This window comes from Pseudopodoces humilis, chromosome 31, assembly GCF_049639895.1.
Source record: "Pseudopodoces humilis isolate 2021_Gansu_Grassland_sample_001 chromosome 31, ASM4963989v1, whole genome shotgun sequence".
NCBI lineage: Eukaryota > Metazoa > Chordata > Aves > Passeriformes > Paridae > Pseudopodoces > Pseudopodoces humilis.
This window is the reverse complement of record NC_142230.1, coordinates 1,781,862-1,809,070: the sequence shown is the minus strand read 5'-3', so window position 1 is coordinate 1,809,070 and position 27,209 is coordinate 1,781,862. Positions and strand designations below refer to the sequence as shown.

Here is a 27,209-nt window from a genome sequence, read left to right as displayed (position 1 = left end):
ACTGCCTTTGTGTGGGACAGGAGCAGAGACTCCTTCCCTTCCCCTTCCCCTTCCCCTTCCCCTTCCCCTTCCCCTTCCCCTTCCCCTTCCCCCTCCCCTTCCCCTTCCCTTGACTTTCCAGCCATTACCCTGCTGGTTTTCAGGCTGGAACTGCCATCTCATACCTGCAGTCGAAGCTGAGCCATGTCTCTCATGAGCCTGTTCCGACGAGCTTCTTCTGCAGCCTAGTTGCAAAACAAAACTTCTGTATCAGCTAGCAGGAAACACACCAGCTGACACTAGCATACACTTCCAGAAACACTTCCAGAGTGAAAAGGGGACACTGGAATAGCTTTAAAGAACAGAACTTTCATCTCCTCCCAGAGGTCTGTGATTACAGTTACAACCTAATAGTAACCTACAGGAAACTCAGCCAAGTACAAGAGAATTCATTCACCTCCACCAACTCACCATGTGAAACTGGGCCTGGGCCTGGTGCAGCAAGTTGTCTTGCTCTGACTGTGCTATGCTGATGAAGATCCCAAGCTCTGAGTTGAACTGCAGGATGCCACTTTGCAAGTGGGTAATGAAGTGGCCAAAGCTCCGGATGCAGCAGATCCGCACAACAGACTGTGAAGAAGCAGAAGGCACCACAATCATGCTGCTGGTGGCTGCGGCCTGAGGCAGCGCTGACCTGCAGCTCACACTTTTGAAAAAGGCAGGAACTGATATTAAATGCCCAGTTCTGATGGATGTTTCTGACCTCTTCTAAAGTCAAGAGACTCCAGGAGGGGGCTGCAGGAAAGGCTACAGCTGGCCAGAAGGTTCAGGAGTGCCAGCAATCTGGGCTTCCTCAACCCAAGAACATCTTAGGAAACATCAGCAGCATCCTGCCACACCTGCTCTATAAACCTCTGCTCAGGCCTTCAGCTAGGAAAAGGAACCACATAACACAACAATTTGGGTCTGATTTTTTTCATGATTTACCCCAACTCACCTCCTCAACTGCTGAGAAAATGGGCCGGTCCTGCTCAAAGTTAAATCTCTTGTGTGCATTTTTCAGAGGGGGGAGATTGCGCAGGGCCACATCTTCAGGGAGCAGCAGGTTGGCCTTCAGGTCTGGGAGCTCAGCATCACTCAGGATATCTTTGACTTCATCACACAGGGCCAGCCCTGGAGAGGAAGCACAAGGAGAGCAAAACGACTGATGAGGGTGTTAAGAGAACTGCTTTAAGGCACGTGATCTGTAACAGTCATGGGCAGAGGTGTTAATGACATGTTCTGTGAGCACCTGCTTAAGGAGGAACCACAGGACCACCCACAATATAAAGAGCAACTCCCCCAAACAATCTGCCAAGGGACTCTGGGAAATCCCCTGCTTGGAGGGATAGCTTTCCCACCTATTCCAGCTGATGAGCAACCCTGTTTAAACTCTGCTTCTCATGAACCATTGGGAACTTCAGGCTCAGCCCTGAAGAGGCAGAGGTTGGAGCAGCTGGAGCTCTGAAACTATTTTCCAGGATTACCATGGCAAAATCACGGTCTTACTCCTGCTACTGGCAGTGACTTTCACTCCTGTTGGCCACACATGGATGACACTGGTGTCAGTGTTTCAGTATGCTGCCAGCCATATTAATACATTAATATAGCATTTTTGCATGTGATTTTTGGAGTTGTCCTGTCAGGCCCAGGAGTTCAACTCAATCCTGGAGCCAGGGGGAAGGGTCTCTTCTGACTCAGGATGTTCTATATGATTCTAAAGACTATGGGACAGTATTTAACTGGAATGGTGTTTAAACAAAACAACATATGCATGTATTACTTTCTATTGTGCTTATAAAAGCTGCTACTAGGAAATCTCCCTCCCCGGGCTCTCACACACCCTGGGAATCACTGATGACTAAGCCTGGTGAAACATGACATTGCCACTTCTTTCTCCAGTACCTGATTCCTGCAGGTCTGCAGCAGAAGGCAGAAGATTCAGGAGCACAGACAGCCTGTTCCACAGGCTCTGAGAGCTCTGCAGGAACAGAACACAAAAGGCCATAGAAAATGTCAAGACAGACATATACAACTAGGGAGCTTAGGCCTTCTAGCATCTCACAACCCTCATAATGCTTTATGAAGAGTAAACCTCACCATCCTTCTTAGGTCCAGATTATCTTAATGCAGCTGGTGGGGGACATAACATCACCCTCTGCCCAGGACTGGAGCCATGGCTGCAACCCACCCAGGGTTAGATACAACCTTGTAGAGAGCCCCAACACCATCCCCACCTGAGCACACATAATGATGAGGTCTGTGTTTGTCCTCAGCCAGTCCAGGAACACCTTGACAGTAAGCAGCAGCCCTTCATTGGTCACGATCTCCAACTTCTCCTGAAGGGATCGCTCATTTCTGCAGGATTTGTTACTTGAAATGCTTTCTTCAGAGTCAGACACATCATCTGGAAAACAAAGGCAAGCACAAGATGGCAGCATGTTAAACCCCAAGATGCCAAACTCTGCTGATATCAGAACAGCACTGGGCTGGTTATAGTGGAGTTGAAATACTCGGTGCCTTCACATATCTTTACAAAAACAGTCCCTGTCCCCTGTGCTGTTACTAGAGTGTATCAGCCCTGCATTTCCTTCCTTCTTGGGATAAGAGGGTTAAAGTCTCCCTATGAAGGTTTGACCAATGCCTAAACTCTGCAGCAGCCTGCAAGAGGCTTGCTGACACAGTGCACATGCCAGCACAAGGACCAGAGCAGTTCCTGCAGGGAACAGAGCCGTGAGGACAGCATGCTCCCAGCTTGAGCCAGGCATGAGAAGGAAGTGGCAAGGGCAGTCCAATGAGTCAGAGAATTTTAAATATTGAACATATTCTTTGCGCTCCTCTAATTCTCCAGACATGAGGATCTCAAAGCCATTGCCAGTGGAATCACATGTGACGTTAGTGACCTGAGGTTAAGGTGGGAATCAACCACGCATTTTGCTACAGCCCTAATTTATTTCAAGTGCTACCATTACTTCCTATTAGCACAGCTATGGGCATTCCATAAACCCTTGGAATCACAAGAAAGGAGGTGATTTATTCAGAACACACCACTGACAAGTGTTACACCATGAAACAGCAGTTTGGATACAGCACAGATGAGGAGAGTTCAAAGCTAAAAAACACACAGTGAACTCATATCATCTCTCATTTTCTACACCTGTAAAGGTATTGTGGCCACACATTCCTGGAGCTGCAACAGCAAGATATCTACTGAGGGAAAGAGTTAAACAGACCAAAGACCATTTGTTTCTTCCCTTACACCCCATCTCTTTCATGTGGCCATGGAGCAGTGCCAGGAGCCAGTCAACACTAACATGATCTAATACTGTGCCTTCAAATGCTGGCCCAAGCAAAGTCTGAATCTTGCCAGTGCTGTAGGCCAGCTGGATTTGGCAGCAGGATGTAGAATGCTTCCTTGTTCCAGGGAAGCTGGGAGGAATGAAAAACAAGACTGAACAGGTCCATGTAGTTTTTTGTTAAATATAAACAATTCCCTATACTTTATCAGATCTCTCTTTCCAGCTGTTTTTGCCCAGAGCATCACTCATTTGTATTATCTGAGTGGTAATGGAGACATGGCAGCTCCACCATGCTGTGCATCCCCCAGGGGTTCAGCATGGAACAATCAGTGAGGCACATTCGGGGGGTCACAGAGAGGCCCTCAACAGCTCTCACATGCACTTGGGTCACATCTTCCACACAAACTTCTACATCAGCTTTGGGCTGAAGATCTGTCATCTCATGAAGAACTTCTTGTCCTCTATCTGCCCTGTCTGTCACCAGAAGCAATAATAAGTATCTGATTAGATATTTCACAAAGGGAAAAGGGAAGATGCAATATTTAATACCTGCTGGAATTATCCTCTGGAGCCAAAATGGCTTCACTATAGTAAATCGTGCCTGAAAAATTCATTTGCCTTCTACAGTGGGGTTACAGCAGTGGAGGATAAGGGAAGAGCAACTAACCTCATCTACCTGGGTTTGACACTGTCCTGCACAATATCCTTGTCTCTTAACCGGAGAGACATGGATTTGATGGATAGACCTCTTAGTGGACAATGACTTGGGCTGGATAGACATAGTTAAAGAGCTGCAGCCAACAGCTCAATGTCCAAGTGGACAGCAGTGATGAGGGGCATCCTCAGGGGTTGGGACCAGCACTTTGTAGCATCTTTGCTGGTGTCACAAACAGTAAGATCAAGTGCACCCTCAGCCAGTTTGCTGATAACACTGAGCTGTGTGGTGGGGTCACACGCTGGAGGGCAGTGATGGCACTGGAGGAACCTGGACAGGCAGGAAAGGTGTGTCTGTGCCAACCCCAGAAGGAATAGCAAGGGCAAGGAGAAAAGTTGCACCTGTATTGGGGCAACCCCAAGCACAAACACAGGCTGGAGGAGCAGGATGGAGAGCAGCTCTGAGAAGAATTTGGGGGGATGGGTTGACAAGCTCACCATGCTGTGGCAATGTGTACTGGGGGACCTGAAACCAAACACTGTTCTGGGCACATCCCCAACAGTGTGGGCAGCATGTGAAGGGGGGGATTCTGCCCTGAGAGCTGAGACCCCCCCTACAGAGATGCCTACAGCTCTGGGGTCCCCAGCACAGAAGGGATGTGGAGCTGCTGGAGTGAGTCCAGAGAAGGCCATGGAAATAATCCAGGCGCTGCAGCCCCTTTACTCAGGCTTGGGAGAGCTGAGGGTGTTCAGCCTAGAGAAGTAAAGGCTCCAGGGAGATCTCAGAGCTCCTTCCACTGCCTAAAGGGGTTCCAAGAGAGCTGGTGAGGGACTTTGACAAGGTCCTGGATGGGACAAGGGGGAATGGCTTTAAACTGAAGGAAGGTAAATTTAGATGTGGTATCAGGTAGAAATGGTTCCCTGTGAGGGTTGTGAAGCTCTGGCACAGGTTGCCAAGAGAAGCTGTGGCTGCTCGATCCCTGAAGAGTTCAAGGACAGGTTGGATGCAGTTTGGAGCAATTTAGCAAAAGAAGGATGAAATGACGTGGGCTTTAAAGTCAGTTCCAAACAAACCAGCCTGTGATTAGCACAGCTGCTCAGAATTCAGTCTGCAGAACAGTAGTTGTTCTGGTAACCCTGGCTGGCCACAGGTGTTTCCTTCGCTCAGAGCACATATTCCTGCATTATGGGCAGTAAAAGTAAAGCTCCTCTGTCAGGAAATGTCCAAACCAAGGCCTGCCCACTACTTGGACAACCTGGTCATCCAAACCTAGCCAAAGGAGAGCTTGCACCATGGCAAATGGAGAATTTAGTGGAGACTGCTGTAGTTTGCAGGTTTCTACACATAACTGCAATAACAAGGCCCTTACCTTGCTCTGCCAAGCTGGGCTTCTCCAGATCTCCATTGACACATGGCTTGCCCTCTACCCCGTCCTTCAAGGCAGGTGGTTCACTGTGGGGTTTCAGGAGGATGTTGCTGAACGTGGGAGCCAAGCGAAAGCAGCGTTTGGTCTGGAACAGCTGGGTGGACATGGCCTGGAGATTACTGGCTATGCTTGCATCAGTGCTCAGGGAAGCTGGCCCATTGACTGCTGGATCCACAGCCTCAGTTTTAGAGATGCTTGGGTTCTTGGAGTCCCCCAGCCCACTGCCATCCACACAATTTTTTAAGGCCTCTTTGGGCCCACTTTTGCCTTGGCTGCTTCCCTCCTCACCCGGTTCATCCTCCATGTCCTCCAAGTCAGACCGAGATTCTTGGCTGTTCATGTCAGAATCTGTCTCCACATCAAAAGCAGCTTCTGCTTCCTCATCACTCTTCTCTGAACCACTCTCTGAGCCATCACTGCCCTTGATGGAGCTCTGGCTGGAGTCAGAGTCAAAGCCCTCACTCAGGTCGCTCTCATCCACCTTCTGGGGGTGGCGGCGGCGGCGCAGACAGGAGAGACGAGAGTATTTTTTGCTTTTCTTGCAGTCATTCTTCCGCTGTTCCTCACTGGGCTGATGATTGGCCAACTCAGCTTCAGCTTCCTTCTCAATTGAGTTCACAGGTTCCCGTGGCTCCTGGTCATCTGCATTTACAGGAAGAATATAAGTTAAAGTCACCGTGTATTCTACAGGCTGCTGCTCGCCAGCCCTGGACCCAGGGAACCAGGGCTGCAAACTTCAGCCATCACTTCCATCAGTGTCTTCCATCGCAGAAGAAGCAATCCCATAAGAAAGATTCACTTTCTAAAAGCACCTGGGGAAGCTGGGATTCTTGCTGACCAAGCTGGGACAGTCTCTTACCAGATAGCCTCAGTGCTCAAGGCTGCAAAACCAGCACAGAACACAGCTGAATTCTAACTCTCTGCCCCAACTTTCTACAGTCAAAGAGCCAAGTGACCCACCAAGCAGGGCAGGGACATGTGCTCTGTAACTACACTGACCTGACCCAATCCCTGTCTCGACCAACATGCATGGAGCCTTTCTAGCAGCCCTGGATCACCGTGACAGCTTCAAAACCTGCAGAGGAGGGGCCATTCATTGTTGCTTTTACCAGAAACTCCCTCACCCTGCCTTCAGCGAGCTACTGCAAATGGACTGTTTGTGGGGGGAAAGGTTTAGCAGTTTTATTCACTGCTTAATAAAAATTCCCCAGAAATCCAAGAGCCACCCTTGCCTGAGAAGAATTGAGGTATGCTTAGAGGGCTTGTCTCCTTCAGCCCCACTTAGTCTCCTTCTGCCTCCCTCAGCCCATGTGTTTTACTCCAGATCATCTCCTCAGTGGAGGAGGAAAGCAGCCAGTAAACAACAGCAAACAGAGACAGAGAATAAAGTCTCAGATTGGGATAAACAGATGATGAATGAGCTGACAAGACATACAGAAAGCAAACTCCTTATAAGGAAAGCAACATTTCCATCCTGCAGTGATTCAGGTACTCAGAAAAAGCATCCAAGTGGAAACAAGTCAGTACATGAACCATCTTCGGGGATTCCAGACCAAAAGTAAAAGATCAATGCACCTGTGCACTACAAAACCCATGCCCAGGGAGAAAGGGGAAAGACAGCCCTGTATGCAGGCAACCTGGGAGACCCAGGTGCTGCCATCTCTGTTCTCTTACCTGTGCCATCACTCTGAAAGGCTGGGACAGGATTTTCCCCTTCTTCTAGCTCAGCCTGGAGGCGAATATTGACGTGATTTATCAGATGAGAGAAGAGGGCCAGTGTGAAGGCAATGGCTGCACTGTACTGCTTGGAACCTGCAACCAGACAGCACCATGAGATGGAGGAGGTGAGCACTACACCACAACATGAACACCAGTTCAGAGAGCATCTCCAGCCTAACACCTACTGCATGTTCACCATGAAATTTCCAAACAAAGCACTGGTTACCTGCCCTCTTGAGGCTGTGAACACTCATAAGGCAGATGATCACCATGCGAAAGATCAGGAGATCAGGAAGGAAGGAGTAGCCATTCTCATACTCTTCTTCATCTTCAGTAGTTGAGCTCAGGTTAGGAGGAGAGGGCAGGTAGAACAAGCATAGGTTGAAATCCTCCAGCACAGACTGGCAGAGAGATGTCAGCTCAGAATCCAAAGAGCTTAAAAAGAGTGAAAAAATAAATAAGAATTATTAACTCAAGACTCATGCTCCTAGCATGTCTGCCCAGAAACTGAACCATAACTGGCAGTAGGCTGTCCTTTAGCACTAGGCAGGATGAAGCGCCAAGGAATAGACTGCAGGTAACAAGAGCTATGGGAAGTAAGTGACATTAATCAGATTATGTTTTCCTCTTTAAAGCTGCTAAACTAAAGACAAACAATACATTGAGATGGATCACCAAAAACCAGATGAAATTTTCCCCAGGGAACTCAGCAGTGGCCATTAAGATACACAAGACACTTAAATGCTAAAGGGAGCAAAAGTTCTAGATGCACTGCTTAGTGCAAAGTATTACACTGCCACACACATGGGACTCAGTTTTTCCTCCTCCCATGTCTCTCCTGCAGCCCAGAATATTCCAAAATCCTCCACAGCTATTCAGTCCTTCACAGGAAGCATCCATGAGATCAATACAATGGGCTGTGGGAGACTCCTAGTTACAAAACAGACCTGCCTGTGAAACTTTCACCAAAGCCTTTTTAGGGGAAAGTGTGCTTGGGAAATTGAAGTAATTCCCAAATTTCCTAAGTGCTAAATACATGTTGAGTGGATATTAGAGGAGCCTTGTAGTTCCACCTCAGTATAAGGCAGTACTGGAAAGCCAATCCCATACTGGGATGCATGAGGTTGAGGATATGTTCTCCCTCTCCATTTAGCAGTCACAAGGTGGCATCTGGAGCACTGTATCTGGTCTTCGGGTTCACAGGACAAAAAAAGCACCAAACAAAAACACACTAACAAACTGGATTTAACTCAGCAGAGGAACAGAAAACATCATGTATGAGAAGAGGCAAAGAGAATCAAGTTTGTTCAGCGTGAAACACTGATGGCATGTGGGGGTGTCTTCTGTTTCCAGATGCCAAACAGGTGATTACAGAGGACCAAATAAGACTCTTCTTAGTAGTGCACAGCAAAAAGAAGAGAAATTATGGGTACATGCTATAGAAAAGAAAAATGAGAGTAGATGCAAGGAAAAAAAACATTCTATGGTGAAGGTGATCAAACACTGGAAAGGAGACAAAAAAGGTATAGGATTTCTGTCCCTGGATCCAGTCAAAACTCAGTGTGATGAGGCTCTGAGGCTCTCATCCAATTTCACATATGCATCTACTTTCACAGTAAACACTACTTTGGGGAAGTACTGGACCCCAAGAAGGTCTCTTCCAACCTAGACCATTCCATGACAAATTTAACTGCAGCTTGCATCTAAGCCCTTTAAAACACCTATTCTGTTTCAAGCAGTAGGTGTATTTAAAATCACCTGAAAAACTCCCAGCAGAGACAGAAAAAATCCAGTAAAAAAATCTAAAAGCCCAAATCACACAGCTATACAGAGCTTCCCATTTATTCTAACCCAAACAGGTTTTGGTGTTTCTTTGAAGGTGTTTGGTTACAGACTTCCAAGTGCAGTGAACAGCCCCACATGTGTGGACAACAAATTTTTGCTGTCCCATCAGCCTGAATACAGGGCTTACCAGGAAAAAGCATCTGATGACTGCACAGGGTAAGCAAACAGCAAAGGCACAAAGACAGCACAGAGACAGCTGCAAGGCTCAGGAGCTCAACACGCACTCACAGGCTGGCTTGATTTAGACAAGTCACAAAGTATTTAGCCCTTCGTATTTCAGCCTCCCCTGGAAACACAATCTTCATGCTCCATGCACATAGTCCAGTCTTGGGGCTTTTGGCAGAAAGCCTTAGCACAAGCACTGTCATCCTACAGAAAACCATCCCTTCCAACTCCGAGTGCCTGCTACTGTGAGTTATCAATAGAAGATATAATCTACCATAACCTTACCTGCTCTTTGGCTGCAAAAGACTCTGCAGGTACATGAAGCTCACCAGCAACCTCTTAATGTCTTTTCCTCTAAAAAGATGGAGGAGAAAACACTGTAAAGCAGGTGCCCCATCACAGAGATGGGCTGGGCTGACAGACTTCTATTAACAGGTAAATCAGGTCTCAACTGAAAAGCCCATTCTGATGAAATTGGAAAGAAGACAGTTTATACACTGCCAACTTTCACTAATGTGCCCCAACCCTCATTAACAGTGCCTGACTCCAGGGAAGAGTGAGAAAATCTCTCAATGCAAACTCTACGCTTGGCCAGCATTTAGCTTTTCTCCTGAAATTAGGACCCAAGAGAGCAAGAATGGGGTCTAGAGTGGGGCTCTCAAAATTCTGGGAACAGTCACCATGCTGAATGGCCCATCTACCAGCTCCATTTCCACAAAGACACTACTCTCAAATCAGAGCATACACTAGTGGCACTGCAAACTCTCAGCCTGCATCTCTCCTTTTCTTTCCCTTCTTACCGTTTCTTGCTTGGAGACAACTTCCTGGTTTCACATTTCTTCAGCTGATGATACATCTTGGCTGCTTTGTCATATAGCCGCTTCAGGTTCCCATAGGCACCTTCGAAAGACACCTCAGACTGGATGCTAAAGCACCAAAACAGGACACACTGAAAGTTACTTCTCCACAAGGCCACTCACATTTTATGGCTTTAACTCACTAGCAAGCTATTCAGGCACCAAGGTATGAGGATGGTATCCAGTGCTGCTGTCCAAACATGCTGGGCAACTAAACTCCCACCAATGGCTGCACACTGCACTTCAGTTGCCTCACAGCTTCCACCTGCCCGGCTTACACAAACCAGCACCTTCAAGCCAGGAATTCCACCCAGCTCACACCACAGGGTGCCTCCCTCAGCACCTCCAACCCATTTCCAGCCTGGCTCTGCAGCTCACACAAGGACTTGGGCAAAGCCCTCCAGGTGCAGCTCTGCACAGGTGATTAGTAACCAGTACAATGGTTTGGTTTGACGGAGGCTTGCTCTCATTACTACCAGTCCAACACAAGGGCAAACCGAACTCATCTCCTTCCCTTGCCCTGAAATTAATTTGCTAAAAGCAAATTTGCTAAAAGCAGTGCCAAGTTCAAAGTAAGGAGAAGAAGATTTGGCACCCACAGCAGCAGGGCGTGGTTTCCGATGCCCAGGACATCCGTATCTGCAGGAACTCACCAGCGTAAGTAGCAGTAGGTCGCTTCCACATTGTAGTATTTGCTCCCTGCCAATGTCCCCAGTTGGTTGAAGGGCATTCCTGTCAGGAAGGGCAATGGAATTCACTCAGAATTCTACAATGGTCCTGGCTAGAAAGTAGATCCTTTCCCTTTCACTACATTTCCACAAAGGAGGGAAGCCAGGAGACACAAAGAGTAGTAAAGCTGCAGTACAAAGGCCTGGACTACTCAATCCTTCCACCATCCAGGGTTTGTTTTCCATTTTACAGAGCTTTTAGATCCTCCCCACCTTGTGCCAGTTATCTGTGTAAGAAAGAAGAACAAACAATGCCTCCTCCTTTGTATTAGAAGTGGTGTGGACTTGACTCCATACTCCCTGATGGAGACATCATCTTATCAGCATCTGAGAGCTGTATTCCAGCTCCTGTGGTGCATAAACTTTTGCCACTTTTATTTGGGAATAGCCTCTCAAACAGTTCAGTGAGAACTCTGCAAAGACAGTGTATCGAGAACATTGGGCTGGAACCACGCTAAGGTATGACAGGCCCTCTCCTCCAGCAGTGATATGTTCCCAGAAGGCACTTCCAAAGGAGAAAGCAGCACATGAGATTTTTTTCATGGGTAAAAGGGGAAGGTGACTGATAATGCCCTGCTCCTGGCAATGGAGAGCTGATCTGCCCTTAGCCCACAGGTACATCACCACAGCAAGGGAAGTCTGAGCCTCTCAGATGAGTATGGTGAGGTCACTGGCAAAGAGCACCTGGCTTTAACTCCTCTGTTTGGCTTGCCAGCAAGAGAAGTTCTCAAAGGAAGCAACTTTAACCAGAGGATAAAACCAGTCCTCTCTCAGCTGCAGAATATAAATCTAACCAGTGTAGTACTACATTGTCTTTATGTTGCAGCAACATGATTTTAACAACTATAAACTCATGGTAAGTCACTCACCAATTTGTGGTGCAACAGAAAGGGCCTGATAGTAAAATCGCTCAGCCAGCAGCTCCGTGTCCACACCTGCCAGCTCATTCTGATAGCGAGCTGAAAGGAAACCACACACCATGCATCAGAAACCCAAAGGCAGCGTCTGTTGCAGAGTTTTAATAGTTTCCCTATTAAAAATACCGCAAAACTTGAAATACTTGGCCAAGTCAACAAATCCACCAAAGAACTGCTCTTGGCAAACACTGCAACACACAGGGTTTGCCAGGGCTGTCTGAAACACTTTTCTTTCACCTGCTCACACCACACATGACAACTCCTGCCCTTTCCAGCCAAGGGCAGACAGAGTCTGCCACACTTGCAACATCACATGAACAAAAGGAAAATGTTCTGCTCTATGTGTTAAGTGCTGATTCATCTGTCCTTGAAGTAACTCAGTTGTGTTCCATTTTCCTGTACCTCAGACTATATTCTAGTACAGCAGGGTGTGAAATCTAAATCAAGTCAGCTGATTTAATAAAATGCCTGACTGTGGCCAGACTGAACTTCATTTATTTTCTCTCTTTTTTTTTGGTTTTTTTTGACAAATGTAGGCATTTTGGATACCTTAGGTGACAGCACTGTGAAAAGCTGAGCACATTTCTCTCCCACCACTCAGGTAAGTCATTCCTACTACCCCCACAAGACATTTATTTGGAATGCCATTCTTTGGCTGATTCATATGCAACACTAATGGCAAACAGCTTTCACCAGCTTGGAGGATGCAGTGTCAGACACATGTACCTGCGCCACACTTCAAAAAGCTGCTTTCCACACAGCCACGTTTTCTCCCTGCCTTTTACTCCCACATGTTTACAATCAAGAAGCTGACACACTTAGCACACACCCCTTCAGGAGGTCGTGACTGTGGGAGAGTCATGCCTGCTATAAAAAGGATGCCACACAGCCAGGCACAATGACAAAAACCTGAGGCTTTGCAGTGGCAAAGCTCTGGACTAATGCACAATATTGCCTAAATCTGATTTTCAGTCCCGCTGGTGCTGATGGAAGTCGCTTTGTAAATCACAACAAAGCAGTATGAACCGAACTCTCTTTGATCCCTCATACTGTCGAAACAATGTAAATAAGAGCAAAGGCCTCCACCCTCAGAGCTATGGCTACAGCTACTTATCAGTAACAAACTCCTCAATCTACCTGACCAAATAAAAAGCTCCTGCAGCTTGTCGCAGTTCAGCCACAAGGATTTCAGCTTAAACCAGTCTGTGACAAAGGTGTCAGAGGGAAAAAGAATCTGCAAGTAACTTTGGCTAGTGCACAACAGCAACAGTACAGGCTGCTGTACAGTACTCACACAGTACAGGCAGCATCTTTTCCCATTTTAAAGGCTACCCTGAGATGCAATGCTGTCCTTACCTAGATCTCCCAGATAAACCAGACATCGGTGACAGGCCATCTGTGCCCACTCCATCTCCTTCTCTGACGCAGACACAGGTTTCTTGCAGCCTATGAGCAAACACAGAATCACTCAGACCACTGTGTGGAGGCTGCTGGTAAGACACTCAAGCCACCCTTGCCTCTGCCCAAGACACCCAAATCAAATCCCCCACAGTCAGACCTCACTGCCAGCTGCGCCATCTTGTAGAGCAGCACTGGGTCACTCTTGTCAAAATGTAGAAAATAAATGCAGAAAAATACTTCCAGACTCTGCTGTTCACCCACTCCCCTGGATTCCCTTGTGATGGGGGCAGTGTGTGTCACCACACCACCAACAATCACTGAAATAAATGACTGTCATCATGTCTCTAAGGTCTCCTACAGAGACCTGGCTTCATCTGCCCTCATGTGAGAGAACAAAGGTCAATTATTGTATATATGATCGTGTGATCACACTAACACAGCACTGAACACAAGTAATAAGGCTGATTTCATTAGCATGGCTAATGAGGCCTTTATGGGAGCAGGCACACATTCCTAGAAGTCAGAAAAAACTCTGAGCACTGGCACTGGCAAGCAACACACAGTGGGGACAGAGCCTCTCCAACACTGTAGATGGAAACAAACTCATTGTCTCAGGACCAAGATGTAGACTTAGGACTGATCAGCCAAAAAGGGAAGAAGTTAAACAAGCAAAAACTAGGACAGAAATCTGTGCTGTAGGCAGGGCAGCAGGACTTAGGGAGAACTGTCTCTGGACAACATTGCCTTTGCAGTGGGTTCAGAACAGCAACCAAGCTGGTGACAGGTCTAGAAGGCACAGCCTGGGACAGGAGAGGCCACAGGCTTCAGGTCTGTCTAAGTTGGAGGAGGCTGGAGAATACCTCATTGCTCTCTGTAGCTTCCTGAGGAGCGGAAGGTACCAGTCTCTTCTTGGCATACAGTGATAGGACACATGGACATGGTTCAATTTAGATGATGAATGATGCATCAAAAGAGGTTTAGACAGGACATGAGGAAGCCACTCCTTACCAGAGGGTGGTCAAACCCTGGAATGGGTTTCTAGAGAGCTGGTCAATGCCCCAGGCCTGTCAGTTTTTAAGAGGCATTTGGACAATGTCCTTGACAACATGTTTTAACTCCTGGTCAGCCCTGAGATGCTCAAGCAGTTGGATTAGATAATTGTAGATCCTTTCTGACCAAAACAGTCTTATCCATTCTATACTAAACTTAAAACAATTCAGGCAGTAGAAAGTGTCAAGAGCAACAGAGGAAGGCTGTAGCCAGCTGATCTGAACTAACTGAAGTCATCAAACGTGACTCAGTTCCTGGGAAGACCACATCCCACCTCCTCCTCAGCCAGCAGGGCCACAGTTCAGCCAGAGACCAGGAGGCAAAGGCATACTCCCTCCAGGGAGCGTTCGCTGCTGCTGGGCCACCAGCATCATGGACTCAGGCTGGCTTCAGTCTTCCTACTGCCAAAGACTCACACCTTCTGGAGGAGAAAGTTCCCTCAAGCAGGAATCCCAAAGAAGATTTTGAAGACCAACCCAGTCTGCACTCTGCTTCCCTCCTGGCTGAGGCTAAAAGGGTGGACATGAAATCTAGAGGCTGCAGTGACCAGTGAGTAGCTGTTCCCACTTACCAATAGGCATTGTACAAGCCACATTGTACCAATAAACAGCCTTAAATCCTCTTGCTCCCATTCATATAACCATCAATCTGTGTCCACCCCCATCTTATATGAGATCCTTTCAGATCCATCTTTCTGGATAGGCAGAAGTTACATCTCTACTCTCCAGTTACATGCTCACCTGCAGCATCCTTTTAAATGAAAAGCCTTTCATATGCAATCACCCCTCAGGGTATAAACCCACCTGGAATGTACATGTTGATAATTCTGCAATACTGAGATACATTTCCAAAAGCAACAGTTGCCAAGAACATCTGCCTTTTAAAGCCAACGTTTTGAAACCAACAGTGATACCATAATTTCTCAGAACTAAGAGTAGGATCCCAGCAAGTAAAACCTTCTTTTGCTAAAGGCACACTAACTTCCCTTAGCCAGGTGTGGTTGTCCCGTCCCCTGCCAGCTTTAAGCACACCAGTTAAACCCTTGCTAATACAGCTCACAAAACAGAGGCTCCATTTCTCACCTGGACACCCCCGACAACACAAACATGTTGGCCACTGAGTACAACCCTAGGCAAATGAGTACAGACAAGACAATCTAGGATGTGAATGCACAGGCAGTCTGTTTCAGGCACTGTAAATACTCTTATTTTCCTCCCCTAACAGGTACAGTACCTCAGATTTCCCTGCACCTAAGGCATGCAGAAGTCACACAGGCCAGCTAACATGAACTACAGAGCCTTCCTGTGCTCTCAGTCCAGGATTCAAAATCCGTTTTAAATCATGCAGTGAAGAGAGCACAGATAGAAGAGGCACCAAAAACAGTGTCTTACATCTAGTGAAAAGGATGTACAGACAGAAATCTGTTGGTTTCAAGAACCTATTCCCCGTCTGCTTTAACTAAGCTTTTAAAAACATTCTATACAGCCAGCAGTGCTCTTCCATCACCAAACACTTTTACTAAAGAATTTTCTCACATTGTTTTCTTCCTATTAAAAACTCTTCTTTCTTCCCTAATTTAGCATTATTAAAAAATAAAAAATAATATAAAAAAAATCAGGAAAAAAAAATTCCCTTGAATGCTGAAACAAAGACAGACTAGTACAAGGGGAAGTCACCTGTGGGGGATTCAGCCTTGCCCGTGAACCAAACACCTTGTGCACAAACCTATGAGTGGGTCCGTTACGTGTGTCCAGTCGATGCAACACTGCAACTCCAGCTGATAGTGAGACTGGATGTAGAGCAGAAGGTGCTGGTAAAATCCTATGCCAGCCACCAGGTGAGTGCGGTATGCGCACTCCAGGGTGCTGCGGCTGTGGATGTGCTGGGAGAAGGAAAAGGAGCACGTTAATGCAGCATGGGACACAGTTTAGGCTGGGTACCCAAGCTGTACTGAGTGTGAAGCGAGACCGTGGTAGCTCTGCTGTTAGTTTTGCACAGCTCTGTTCCTCCTCCTGCTCAACAGTGTTCCTTCTAGTGGTATTTCCTAAGAGTCAACATCAAGGAGAAATACTTGCAAAAAACAAATAAATAAAATCAAAGTATATGGTTAGAGCACCTTAAATGCACCCAGACCCCTGGAAAGCCAGGAGAGCTCATGGCATCAGAGAGCACTGAGGACCTTCAAGTGATCAGCTCTTATAAAAACAATCAGCATTGATAAAGCCTCTTAAAGCAATCACTCTACCTGGAGAGATCTGTCTTATGAAGAGGGGAACACAAAAAATAAGCAAATTTTGTTGAAATGCCTTCTGCAATGGCAGGTCTCTCAACAGCATCTTTAGTACTTACCTGCCCACTGCCAGACAAAGGCACAGGGTAGCTGCATAGGAATTTGAGAATGCCCAGCTTCCCACCCTGGGCTCAGACCACAGCTTCTCCAAGCAAATGAAGCTTTAAACTTTGCCTCATCCACTGCACAGCTAGAGGCCTTCTCATACCAGAACCATAGATACCTGCCTTTTTATTTGTTTTAATGAGCTGGATAACTTCATAGTAAACCTTTCTCCAGAGCAGTTCTTCTGCTTTTCTTCCATAATCCACTGGATGCAGGAACATCAGCTTCACACACAGCTCCCGCAGCCTGGAACAGAGAGCAAAGCATTCTCTGTGAGCTGCTGCAGCCTCCAACACAGCTGCCACTAAAGCACAGAGGAGGAAAATCTGAATTCATTACAATGGCTGAGCCAGGCCATCTGGTGATGGCACAGCCTGGATCACACCCATGAAAGACCACCAGGAAAAGCCACACACTTAAACCAGTGCCCTCTGGGCTCAGCTGGCCATCAGTGACTTCCTGAAGTGCAGTAATGACAAGAATTGGCTTCACAGCTTAAAAAACTAGTTAAGAATAATAATCCTTGCTCAGCAATCCCAAAACCTGATAAGAGATTTACACACTTGTAAGAAATTTCTGCCCCACAATTTTCCCTACAAGGAAGGAACTGGCCAACACAAAGACAATTTATTTGTATCAGTGACATCCAGGAAAGCCTCCAGAAATTGACTGTGCTGCTCAAATACAGGCCTCAAATTCAGCCTCTGCTTCCAAAACCTGGAAGGATCCCAGGTCAACAGGTGCACTACAAACCAAATAAACATTAAAACTGCAGATTCAAAAGCTCCACGTGTTGCTTCACATGGATTTTCCCCAGCCAAACAAACCAAAGCACAAACATGCTGCCCAACTTACTTGTTCCTCAAGCTGATGTTCTCTGGCTTGAACACGTCCTGATAAGCTGCCTTATTGCCAAGGATGAGATCCAGCCGGTGCACAGCCTCAACCACTGCCCTGCATGAGAACACAGAACCAAGAGTTTCAGGATAGCAGGTCACCTTGGACCACTGAAGATCAGAGGTGTCTGCAAAGAATCACACTGGCCTATTTAGTTCCACTGTCAGCACACTGCCCTGTACCACTACACCAGTCACTGATCTCCTTTTTGCACTCTATTTGAAGAAGGTTATGGAATGCAGAAAAAAGCAGAGTCACACACATTATAGGCATTTTTATGCAGAACAGTGGTTTAATCATCACTTACCACTGCCTGTCTGATCAAATATGTCTATTATTTCTACAGTCACAAAATCAGAAATGTCTCTGGACACACTGGCAACCTCAGCAATTAAACCTGCTATACCTACACTCAGATTAATTTAAATGTCTTAAATGCTGTTATTTAAAAAATGGATTGAATTCTAACAGCTACTGTTTTGATGGAGTAAGTTTTAATGCTGTAAGAATCAAACCTCCACCAATTCCGGTTTCCTTACCAACCTGCCTACGAAAGAAGGCAACACAAGTCTCTCATTTGCCAAAACTTCCCATCTTTACGACAGAGATTCACTGGTTAAACTCCTGAAGTTCCCTCAGTGACGGATAACAGATATTCAAACCCAGACTGAAAGAGGAAATTTTTTCCAAGGTTTCCTCCCCTGAAAGCCACCCAAAAGACAGAGCAAGTGACCTCCAAACCTCTGAGCTATGCAAAAAAGTACTTGGTGAATCATTGCCCAAGACCCTCCTCCTGGAGGAAGGATCCCAACACTGTGTGTAAATTTCAAGCACTCAAAAGTGTGTAGCTGTGAACAAATCACACCACAATTCTGAACGCTGCAGTGAAACCAACCCAGGGACTTTCAGCATCATTAGTGCTGAACCTCATCAATAGCTCAGGGACAGCTCGATAAAGCACAATAACCATCAACCATAACGCTGATACCATGGGATCACAGTTTAGAGCTGGGACTGTGACACTCATGCATCTGTGACTCAAAGGTGCCTGCCACTTAGTGTGACAGTCATGAGTTCTCAGAGACCACAGTCACCACACAACAGGCTGCTTGGAGGGCACTTCATGCAACCCCACTTCAGGCTGAAACAGAGAACTGACAGGAGACTGTTAAGGTGGGAACTTGTCAATGCCAAGTGACTTCAGAGAACTATCAGCTACAGAGATGGAAATCTACGGCCACTGCAGGTACTATAAATCCCATGCTAAAATCACAATGCTTTCTCCCAGATAAAGAAGAGCTGTCCCTGCAGGAGGGGGGTGGTTCTTTTTCTGCTGTAAAAATGCTCTAGAGCAATCACATGCCTTATTCAAATATACATATATATACATATTATACATAATATATATATTATATAATAATATATAATATACATATTATATACAAATTCAAACAGAAAACAACCCCTCCTTTGCCAGGATGACAATCCCTCATCTGGCCACGGGCCGTTCTCTTGCTGGCTGCAGCAGAATGTGAGGTTCCACTTGACAGATGAGCTGAGCACCAGGAAAACAAAGCAGAAGAGGTCTTGAACCATGACAAGGATGGTTTCAATGAAACATGTTCTGGTTTGCAGGCAGAAGCACAGTCATCCTGCACGTCCTCTCCAGCACTGTCCCGCACTCCTTAGGTAGGCACAGCACTCTGCTGCTCCAGCACAGCCTGCAGCTGACATGGTTAAGATCACTGCAGGTGTCTCAGCATGGCAGCAGACACAGAGCTCCACAGCCCGAGGTGCTCCAGGTAGGACCATGCAGCCCATACCTCCAGCACATCAAGCCACTGAGTCTCACTTCTGACCTCGCACCAAGAAAAGCAATCCCCTGAATCTCCAAAGTGCAGGAACATGCTTGCACCAAGCACATTATGGAAACAAAGAAATAACCACCACCCAAACCTGCAGTTACTGGTGGGGATTCCTGGGGACAGATCCTGCCAGTGGCCCAAGCAGGAGGCAAAGCCCTGCCCTGCTGTAGAGGAGGGCAGTGAGGTCCCACGAGGTGAAAGAACACAGCCACTGTCACCAAGACAAAGAGAAATGGACTCCCATGTAAAATTAATCTCTTGTCTCCATCACTTTGCTCATGTTTGAGACCCAGAGCTTCTGCTGAAACTCCTGTGGATCTGTTGCACTGACAGGGAACCTGAGCCAGAAACAAACAATTTCTGGACTGTCCTCACAAAACAAGTCATGAGCGGAGCAGAGGGAGCCTGAGATCACCAAGGGCAGCAGGAGCGCCCCAGTCCTGTTCTCTGATGCCATTTCCAATGTATGGTGTGGAAATGTAGGACCAGAGTCCCAAGGAGTGCTTAACTGGAAAGATCTGCAGCTGGAGCTGTCCTGACCTCCACATAACAGCAAAGTGCCCCGGCTCACATTCCTGCTCATCACATCCTCTTCTCCAGCACTTCTCATGTAATCCCTGCCTACTGCCAAAGCCAGGGACACACTCTCCTAACCCACTATACCTGGACGACCCCACATCTCACCCTTATCCCATTGTATCCCAACAACCCCTTTCCGCTCAGCCTCCATCATCATTCCTGAATCCCACAGAACTCCTATTTCCATCTCCCATGTCCTTACTCATCACCATGGGTGTCCCCTTACCCCTGACCCTCTTCTTACTCTCACACCTATCTCCTTCCTCCGTCTCTCCATTCTCCCATCTTGCTTGGATCTCCCACAGCTCCTTCCCCCACCATCCCTTGGTCTGATTTATCTGCCCTGGAGCCACCAGATTCCTTTTCCCCAATGCTACCCCTCTATGTGTCGCTTATCCCCTCTGGATTTCATACAACTCCCTTTTCCACATTCCCTTTTCCCGCTCTTCCCTAAACCTCTTCCTTGTCCTCTCCCTTTGCACTGCATCCTTTCCCTGGATTCCTCCACAACTTCTTCCCTTCAATCTTCCCAAAATTCCATCATCTCCTTTCCCCATCTTCTATGAACATCCCTCCGACCCCCTTTGCCCTCGTTCCCCCAGTCTCCCCTGGATTCAAGAGGGGACCCCCCCCCCCACCCCGTTAATCCTTATTACCTCGATTCCGCCATCTCCTTCCCCAGTCCCCCGAATCCTTCCCTGACAGCTCCCCCATCTCCTTTCCCTCTATCTTCCCTATACCCCGGCAACCCCTTCACCCTGGTCCTCTCCAATCTCGCCCAACCTCCCTCGCCCCAATCCCCTTCCCTCCCAACACCCCCAGTCCCCGCCGGACCCTGCCCAGCCCCATTCTCCCTCTTCTCTCCTCGGGCACCCCCTGTTACCCTCCCTCCGCAGACTTTTCCCCGTGGCCCTGAGTAACCTCCCGGCCCCCTCCGCGCTGGCCCTCCCCAGCCTCATCTGGAGCCGCCCCGGCCCCTTGCCGACACCGGCTCCCTCCGGTGTTCCCTAGCCCCCTCCCCTTCTCGGCCACTCCGTCCCCTCTGCTCACCGGTACAGCCGCTTGGTGTGCAGCACCTTGGCCTCCGGCTCGCCGCTCTCGCCGGCGGCCCCGCCACTCTGGCTCATGGCGCCCGTGGCGGGCCCGGCCGGCCCCGCGGCCCCTCAGCACCGCCCGCGCCGCCGCCGCCGCCGCCCCCGGGCCCGCTCGGCCGCCATGGCTGGCCCCTGTCCCTCGCTGCTCTCGCGAGATTTCCCGCGGCTGCGCCGCGCCGGGCGGGTAGAGCGACGGCGGGGGCGACCTCGCCTCGCGAGAGCCAAGCCGCGCGACAGGCCCGCAGTTAGTGCTGGCAACATGGCGGCGGCGGCGGCGTCCATCGGCCGGAGCCGAGTCCCAGTGCGGGCCCGGCGGGAGCGGCCGACCCGGCGGCCCGGAGTCCTTCTGCCTGGATCGAGGGCTCGACCAGAGTCCCGCCGTGGCTGTGGAAGCGGGGGGAACGGCGCAGAAATCCCTCCTCGCTCTGAGATCCCGCCGTGCCGGGGGTCCCGATGGACCGGCCAGACATCCTGGCCGGTCCTGTGGGGCCCCGGCTCCCCCAGTGGTGTCTTCAAGCTGAATTATTTTCTTCAGGCTGAATTTTCTCACCTTTTGTAAACATAACTATGCCGTCACATAACTTCTGTAATAAAAGTTGCTCAAATAAAAAGATTTATTTCAAAAGGTTATGCGACATAAATATTCATTAGGTGGGCGGGGAATATGTATTAGACGGATTTATGTACATTTTACTGAAAAAAACATGTAATTTCATGTTACCCTTGGTGCGCTTGATTTGTGGAAATCTCCACCTCGCACCCTCGCCGAACAAACAAGGACTAACTTGTCTGTCTCCTGTCTAAACTGAGTGTGTGTTTAGAGAGCTCTTTAAGTCAGCACACCCAGAAGGACTCGGACAGGGACCCCGAGAGTCCCTGCCTGCCCTGGGACGCAGCTCCGGGGCTCGCCGTGTCCCCCCCGCCAGCCCTGCCCACCAAGGGACCCCGCGGGCCCACGGCCCGGGCTGGGAGGGGCGCAGGGTCCGCCCCTCTGCCCGCCCCACCTGAGCTGGTTCGGCAGGTTTGAGGCGGAGAGGCGGCCGGGAGGGCGCCGGAATCCCGCAGGGTGCCGGCAGAGCTGTCCCGTGGCCCCCATGTTCCCCCGCCTGTGCCCGAGTGAGTGCTGCAGCGAGGGGAGCTGGTGCCGCGGGGGAAGCGGGGCTGCGGGCTGGTAGCGGGACTGGGGTCCGGGAGCCGGGCGTTGGAGGTGCGGGAGGCCTGGGAAGCTCTTTCAGCCCTACTTCCGTGTGTGTATCTCGGAGGAAGCCCTCAGCGGCTCCGTGCCTCAGTTTCCCCACACCTGTGACCAGGCTAAGGCTCCCTGTGAGAGTGCAGAGATGAATGTGGTGAGAAGAGTGAAGGAGCGATGTTCATTGCAGGAGACAGGCGAAACACCCAGAATGGGCCAAGAGACAGGGTTCCCCTAAAGGGTAACAACGCGGGAGCTCTGCCTGTACCTCCTGCTCCCCATGGAAGGGCACTCAGCAGCCCCTTTTGCCAAGTGACAAGAGGCAGCAAACCTGGCCCATGCCAGCTGTAGCCAGGGCTCCCAGAAGCAGCTAGGTCACCTCTCCCCAGGGCTTGGCTGGTCTTGGCCCAGGAGAAAGCTGTAGAGGAGCCAGTTGTATCATCCAGGCTATGCCCAGCCAGAACCCCCACGATGTTTGTTCAGTGGGGGGAAGCAGTTCCCAGGCTGCCCCATTTTGCAGCCAGACCTGTACCTCCAGAGTTCACCCTGCCCAGGACAGTATCTGACCCTGTCGCCAGGGGCCACAGCACAGGGACACTAGTCACTGCTTTCCTCTCTTAGTGCAAGGACAGGTGGGTGGTGAGGGCTCCAGGGGTGCCAGTTTGCTCCCACTGTATCACTGGGGCTGTGCTCATGACCCCAGACCTCTAATTTCTTATGTAAATTTATCTGTCTTCTTTCTCCTGGTCCAGGGTGAAAGCAGAAAGGACAGAAAGTGCACCACAAGTGCAGGCAGGAGTGTTACCAGCCCCTAGCCGCATCCCCAGCAGTGTGGAACTGGATGCTCTCATGGCTGCTGCAGACCCTGTCCTGCCCCCTGAGGAGGTGGCTCTGCTGGAGCTGGGGAAGATGGCCCTGGACAAGGTGCCACCAGCCCCAGACAAACACCTGGAGAACCCTGATGCCACCCTGCCATGGGACCGGTGTCAGCACAGTGCCCAGGGCCAGCCAGAGTTTGTGGAGGTGAAGAGGCGCTCGAGTCCTGAGGGGGGCCATGAAGACCCAAAGGAAGCTGTTCCTACCTGCCCCACAGTTGAGGCCGAAGATGAGGAAGTCCCCCAGGTGCCTGTGATGGCAGCCCATATCTTTGTGCCCATCGACCCGCAGTGCATCGAGCGGAGCCCCTTCAAGCAGAAACAGCAACCCACCCCATGGCCTCAGGAGGAGGGCAGGGGAGACCATGTTCCCCCCAGTGACAGACCCAGCACTCTCCACCACAAGCAGGTCTTCCTCCCCCTCAGCCCCTCACGCTACCGGGATCCACTTAGCTTTGAGGGGCGCATGGCCAAGCCCCCAGCTGAGGGGCTGCAGTGCCCATACGCCAGGGATTGTGGCACTGATAATCTCAAGGCCGTGGCATCAGTGGCAGGGGCCCTGCTCCTCTGCCCTTGCCTCATCTATGGAGCCTACATCTTCTTGCCCTTCGACGCCCCACTGCTGCCCACCGTCAGTGCCCGTCTGGTCTACACATTGCGTTGTGCCGCCTTTGCCACCTTCCCCATCGTGCTGGGTGAGCCATGGGCTTGGGGTATGAGCATTTTGCTCCTTCTCTGGGCTGCACTAGCCCTGGGGCTGCAAGAGCAGAGCTTGCTCTGGCTCTGTTGCTCCCACCAGGAGCAGCAGATGGTGTTTTTCTCTCCTCCTGGTGCTCCCCAAACCCCACCGTGGCTCCTCTGGGCACCCACTTGGTCCCTCTCTCTGTCCCTCAGGAATGATCGTCAGCGGCATCTCCCGCCTCTGCTCCTCCGCCCTGGAGCCCTTTGGAGAGCTCCACCGGGAGGTGGAGATCCACCGCACTTACGTCTCTCAGTCCGTCCACCTCTTCATCCTCTACTTCTTCAACATGGCTGTGCTGGCCACCTACCTCCAACAGGAGCTCCTCAAGCTCATCCCACTGCTCACAGGGCTCTTCGCCATCTCCCGGTAAGTGGCTCCTTCACCCCAGGGTGCTGTTGGGCTCTGTCAGTGCCAGCAAACACCATCCCATGGAGTTTGCTGCCACTCTGGCAGCACTTCACCAGAGCCAGGAAGGGCTCCTCTTCCTACACCAGCCATACCTGGGAAATCCTCGCTGCTCAGAACCACTGAGTGCCAGCCCCATAGCATCACCCTTGGCTGAGCCCGCACCCTCTGCCTTCTCCAGGTTGATTTTCTGGATGTCCTACACCATTGGCCGCTCCTTCCGTGCCTTTGGCTTCAGCATGACCTTCCTGCCACTCCTGGCCATGCTGCTCTGGAACCTGTATGGCATGTTTGTCCTGGAGCCCGAGAACCTCCTGTCTGTGGCAGCACCAACACCCGAGGGCCACTCCAAGGAGAGCCGAGCCAAACTCAGGCACTGGGGGTGAGGGAGGCCAGGAGATGGGGCAGCTGGATCTGAAGAGCTTGGAGCCCTGCTTAATGCCCTGCCTCAAGAGTCTTGACAGCACAGAGATGCTGGCAGATCCAGCTGGGCTCCTGCTCCCTGCCTGGACACAGTGAGGTTTTGCTGGGCCCACAGAACCAGGCTGCAAACCCTCTGCACCAGGAGACTCCTGCTGGAAGGTGAACAAGGTCCAGAGCAAGACACAGCAAGCCCTGTTCCCTAGGAATGGGGTGGGATTTGTTTCCCCTCCTGCTGGAGCCAACTTTGCTCAATAAAGCCCTTACCAAGCAGCTCTGTGGCTGGTTTGCAGAGGGTGAGTTAAATTCTCCACAGAATGACTCAGAGCTTCGCCTACAGGATGCAATCATCCAGCCTCAAAATTATCTTTCCAAGAGGGGAAAAGATGTTTCCCCCAGACTGTCCCTCTCCCAACCCTGCATCCCGCTCCCGGGTCCCTACATAGCCAGTCTCACCCTGTTTGTCCCTTGTCTTCCTCCTGGTGGAGGTTCAGCACCCAGTTCACAAACCAGTTGGATGGACAGGAGGGAGAAAGCCCTCCTGGGGAGGGATGCAGGGAGAAGCCGGGTTGGGTGATACAGCACCAGGTTTGCCACTGCCCGGGGCTAATGATGGCCAATCCTCCCCAGGATGGGTGCTGAGCCCCTCATTCTGCAGGTATGAACAGACCCCTGGGAGTCGCATGTCTGATGGCCTCAGTTCTCAATCATAACCCAAAGCAGTTAAAAATCCACCCAATCTAGGAAAAGCCACTCCAGCTTCAGATCTGCCAGGTGTCCCATCCTGCCATGCTGTATCAAAAGAACAGCCCACCCAAACCAGAGAATGGGAGCCAAGGACTTGAGGGACTGGAATGAAGGTGTCTTGGGAAAGTGTCTGCCAAGGTGTGTCAGGGAAGGTGTCTTGGTTTGAAAGACAGGTGTCTGCCAGGGAAGGCAGGAACCTCCCCTGGAATGGAAAACGTGACCTCTCCAAATAATTATAACTCTGAAATGAAAGGGCTTTCAGGTAAAGATATGGGAAAAGGAGTAGCACTTCTTTACTAGCGTGTGTGTATGTATAACAATGCAAACAAACAACAACAACGGCAGCAGCAGCAAGGAAAACCCGAAATCCCGACGGAATCTTCCCGCCCTTGAAGCGCTTCCCGTTCCGGGCGGTTCCGGGCGGTTCCGGGCGCGGCCGGCAGGGGGCGCTGTGGCGCGGTCTCGGACTCCTCCGTGTGGTAATGGCGGCCGGGCCGGGCTGGGGGCTCACGGGCCGCGTGAGCCTGATGGAAAAGGGGTGAAATCTTTCCCAAAATCTTTCCCAGATGAAAGCTGATAGATTCGGATTGTACAGAAATCTTCCAGCATTTTTAATGTGGGGCTGAAAAGTTCTGGGGTGTTACAGGAGGCCCTGGTCACACTGGGCATCCTGACCCCCTTCATCCCAGCCAGGCGCCAATTTCACGCCACTTTCCGTTGTTGCCTCCCTCCAAACCGGGAAAACCACAGCTGCCCTAATGCTTCCTGCGTTGTTCTGGGCTGACTTGGTGGCCGAGTGGGCAGCTCAGGCAACACAGGGAGCCGTCAGACCCCCTGTGCCACTGACCTCTCTCCCAGTGCCCCCCCAGCATTCCTGAGGAGAAGTCCCCGGTCTGTGCAGGGAACCAGGGCATGGAGGTTTTTAGGTCAGTTCATCACCAAGATTTTCTTCTGCTGCTCTGGGAGAGGAGTCCTTCCCCTGTGAGATTGTGGGGTCCCTCCCACGGGAGACAGTTCTCCAGGAACTTCTCTGGCATGAGTCCACTCTCACAAGCAGCAGCCATACCATACCTGCTGCAGTGTGAATTCCTCCCATGGGCAGACAGTCCTCCCAAAACCACTGTGAGCTGGGTCTTTCCACGGGGTGCAGTCCTCCACGGACAGGCTGCTCCAGCCTGGAAGCAAGGGACTTCTCTCCTCCAGGTCTTCCACTGGATCACTGCCTCCTACGAGCATCCACCTGCTCTGGCATGGGCACCTCTGCCACGGGCTGCGGGTGGATCTCTGCATTCCCCATGGATCCCCACAGGCTGTGCACGGATCTCTGCATCCCCTGTGGATCCCCGTGGGCTGCAGGGGCAGAGCTGCTTCACCATGGTCTTCACCATGGCCCTCAGAGGAATCTCAGCTTCATTTTCAGAAGCTGTGAAAACAGGCCTCAGAAAAGAAAAAGTAGAGAACTTAGAGCTGACTGCAGCTGCAAAGCCTGAAAATAAGGAAGATACAATAATACAATATGCAGGACATGAAACAATAGTTGAGTTTTTAGGCTTGGCTAAGATAGACTTTAAGACTGCAGAAAAATATGCTTACCAAGATAGTAGAAGGTTTTAAGCTTAATAACAGAGTATTGTGTATTGTTAATAGACAGCAAACAAGCATTGTTTGAAGGTGTACATGTGTTTCTAGTGATTGGATGGAACAATTGTCTGTAAGCTCAGCCATATGCTATTGGCTGAAAAACTTATAAAATGTTCTGTAACAAAGAAATCTTTCGCTGCTTGTGGGGACATGAGCTTGTGCTATCTCCTGTGTCTGTAGCTGAGACTGGTGCCCAAAATAAAAGTATGTGATGTGTCACCCAGCAGTCCTGTCCCATTTGTGAGAATCTCCAACAGAGTACCTCCTCCCCCTCCTTCTC

At 49.9% G+C, this 27,209-nt stretch overlaps 2 protein-coding genes across 2 annotated transcripts in view; one reads left to right on the top strand and one right to left on the bottom strand.

The window, feature by feature from the left end:
• Window positions 1–20,989, bottom strand: part of SMG5 (SMG5 nonsense mediated mRNA decay factor) — a 28,044-nt gene extending 7,055 nt beyond the window's left edge. Inside the window, exons 1-17 of the mRNA XM_014260908.2 lie at window positions 20,867–20,989; window positions 17,331–17,429; window positions 16,598–16,721; window positions 15,806–15,962; window positions 12,986–13,075; window positions 11,582–11,671; window positions 10,638–10,716; window positions 9,928–10,053; window positions 9,413–9,481; window positions 7,344–7,552; window positions 7,073–7,210; window positions 5,342–6,040; window positions 2,256–2,425; window positions 1,924–1,999; window positions 977–1,152; window positions 451–609; window positions 165–224 (exon numbers count right to left, since the gene is read on the bottom strand). Coding sequence (XP_014116383.2) covers window positions 165–224; window positions 451–609; window positions 977–1,152; window positions 1,924–1,999; window positions 2,256–2,425; window positions 5,342–6,040; window positions 7,073–7,210; window positions 7,344–7,552; window positions 9,413–9,481; window positions 9,928–10,053; window positions 10,638–10,716; window positions 11,582–11,671; window positions 12,986–13,075; window positions 15,806–15,962; window positions 16,598–16,721; window positions 17,331–17,429; window positions 20,867–20,943 — 2,598 coding nt within the window. The 5' untranslated portion in view covers window positions 20,944–20,989. The remainder of the gene's footprint in view (window positions 1–164; window positions 225–450; window positions 610–976; window positions 1,153–1,923; window positions 2,000–2,255; window positions 2,426–5,341; window positions 6,041–7,072; window positions 7,211–7,343; window positions 7,553–9,412; window positions 9,482–9,927; window positions 10,054–10,637; window positions 10,717–11,581; window positions 11,672–12,985; window positions 13,076–15,805; window positions 15,963–16,597; window positions 16,722–17,330; window positions 17,430–20,866) is intronic.
• A 925-nt stretch (window positions 20,990–21,914) lies between these two features.
• Window positions 21,915–24,814, top strand: TMEM79 (transmembrane protein 79). The gene is made up of 4 exons (XM_005532299.3): window positions 21,915–22,026; window positions 22,852–23,669; window positions 23,869–24,082; window positions 24,303–24,814. Exons 2-4 carry the CDS (start codon window positions 22,949–22,951, stop codon window positions 24,505–24,507), a joined length of 1,140 nt encoding a protein of 379 aa, XP_005532356.1. The 5' UTR covers window positions 21,915–22,026; window positions 22,852–22,948; the 3' UTR covers window positions 24,508–24,814.
• Window positions 24,815–27,209: the final 2,395 nt, after the last annotated feature.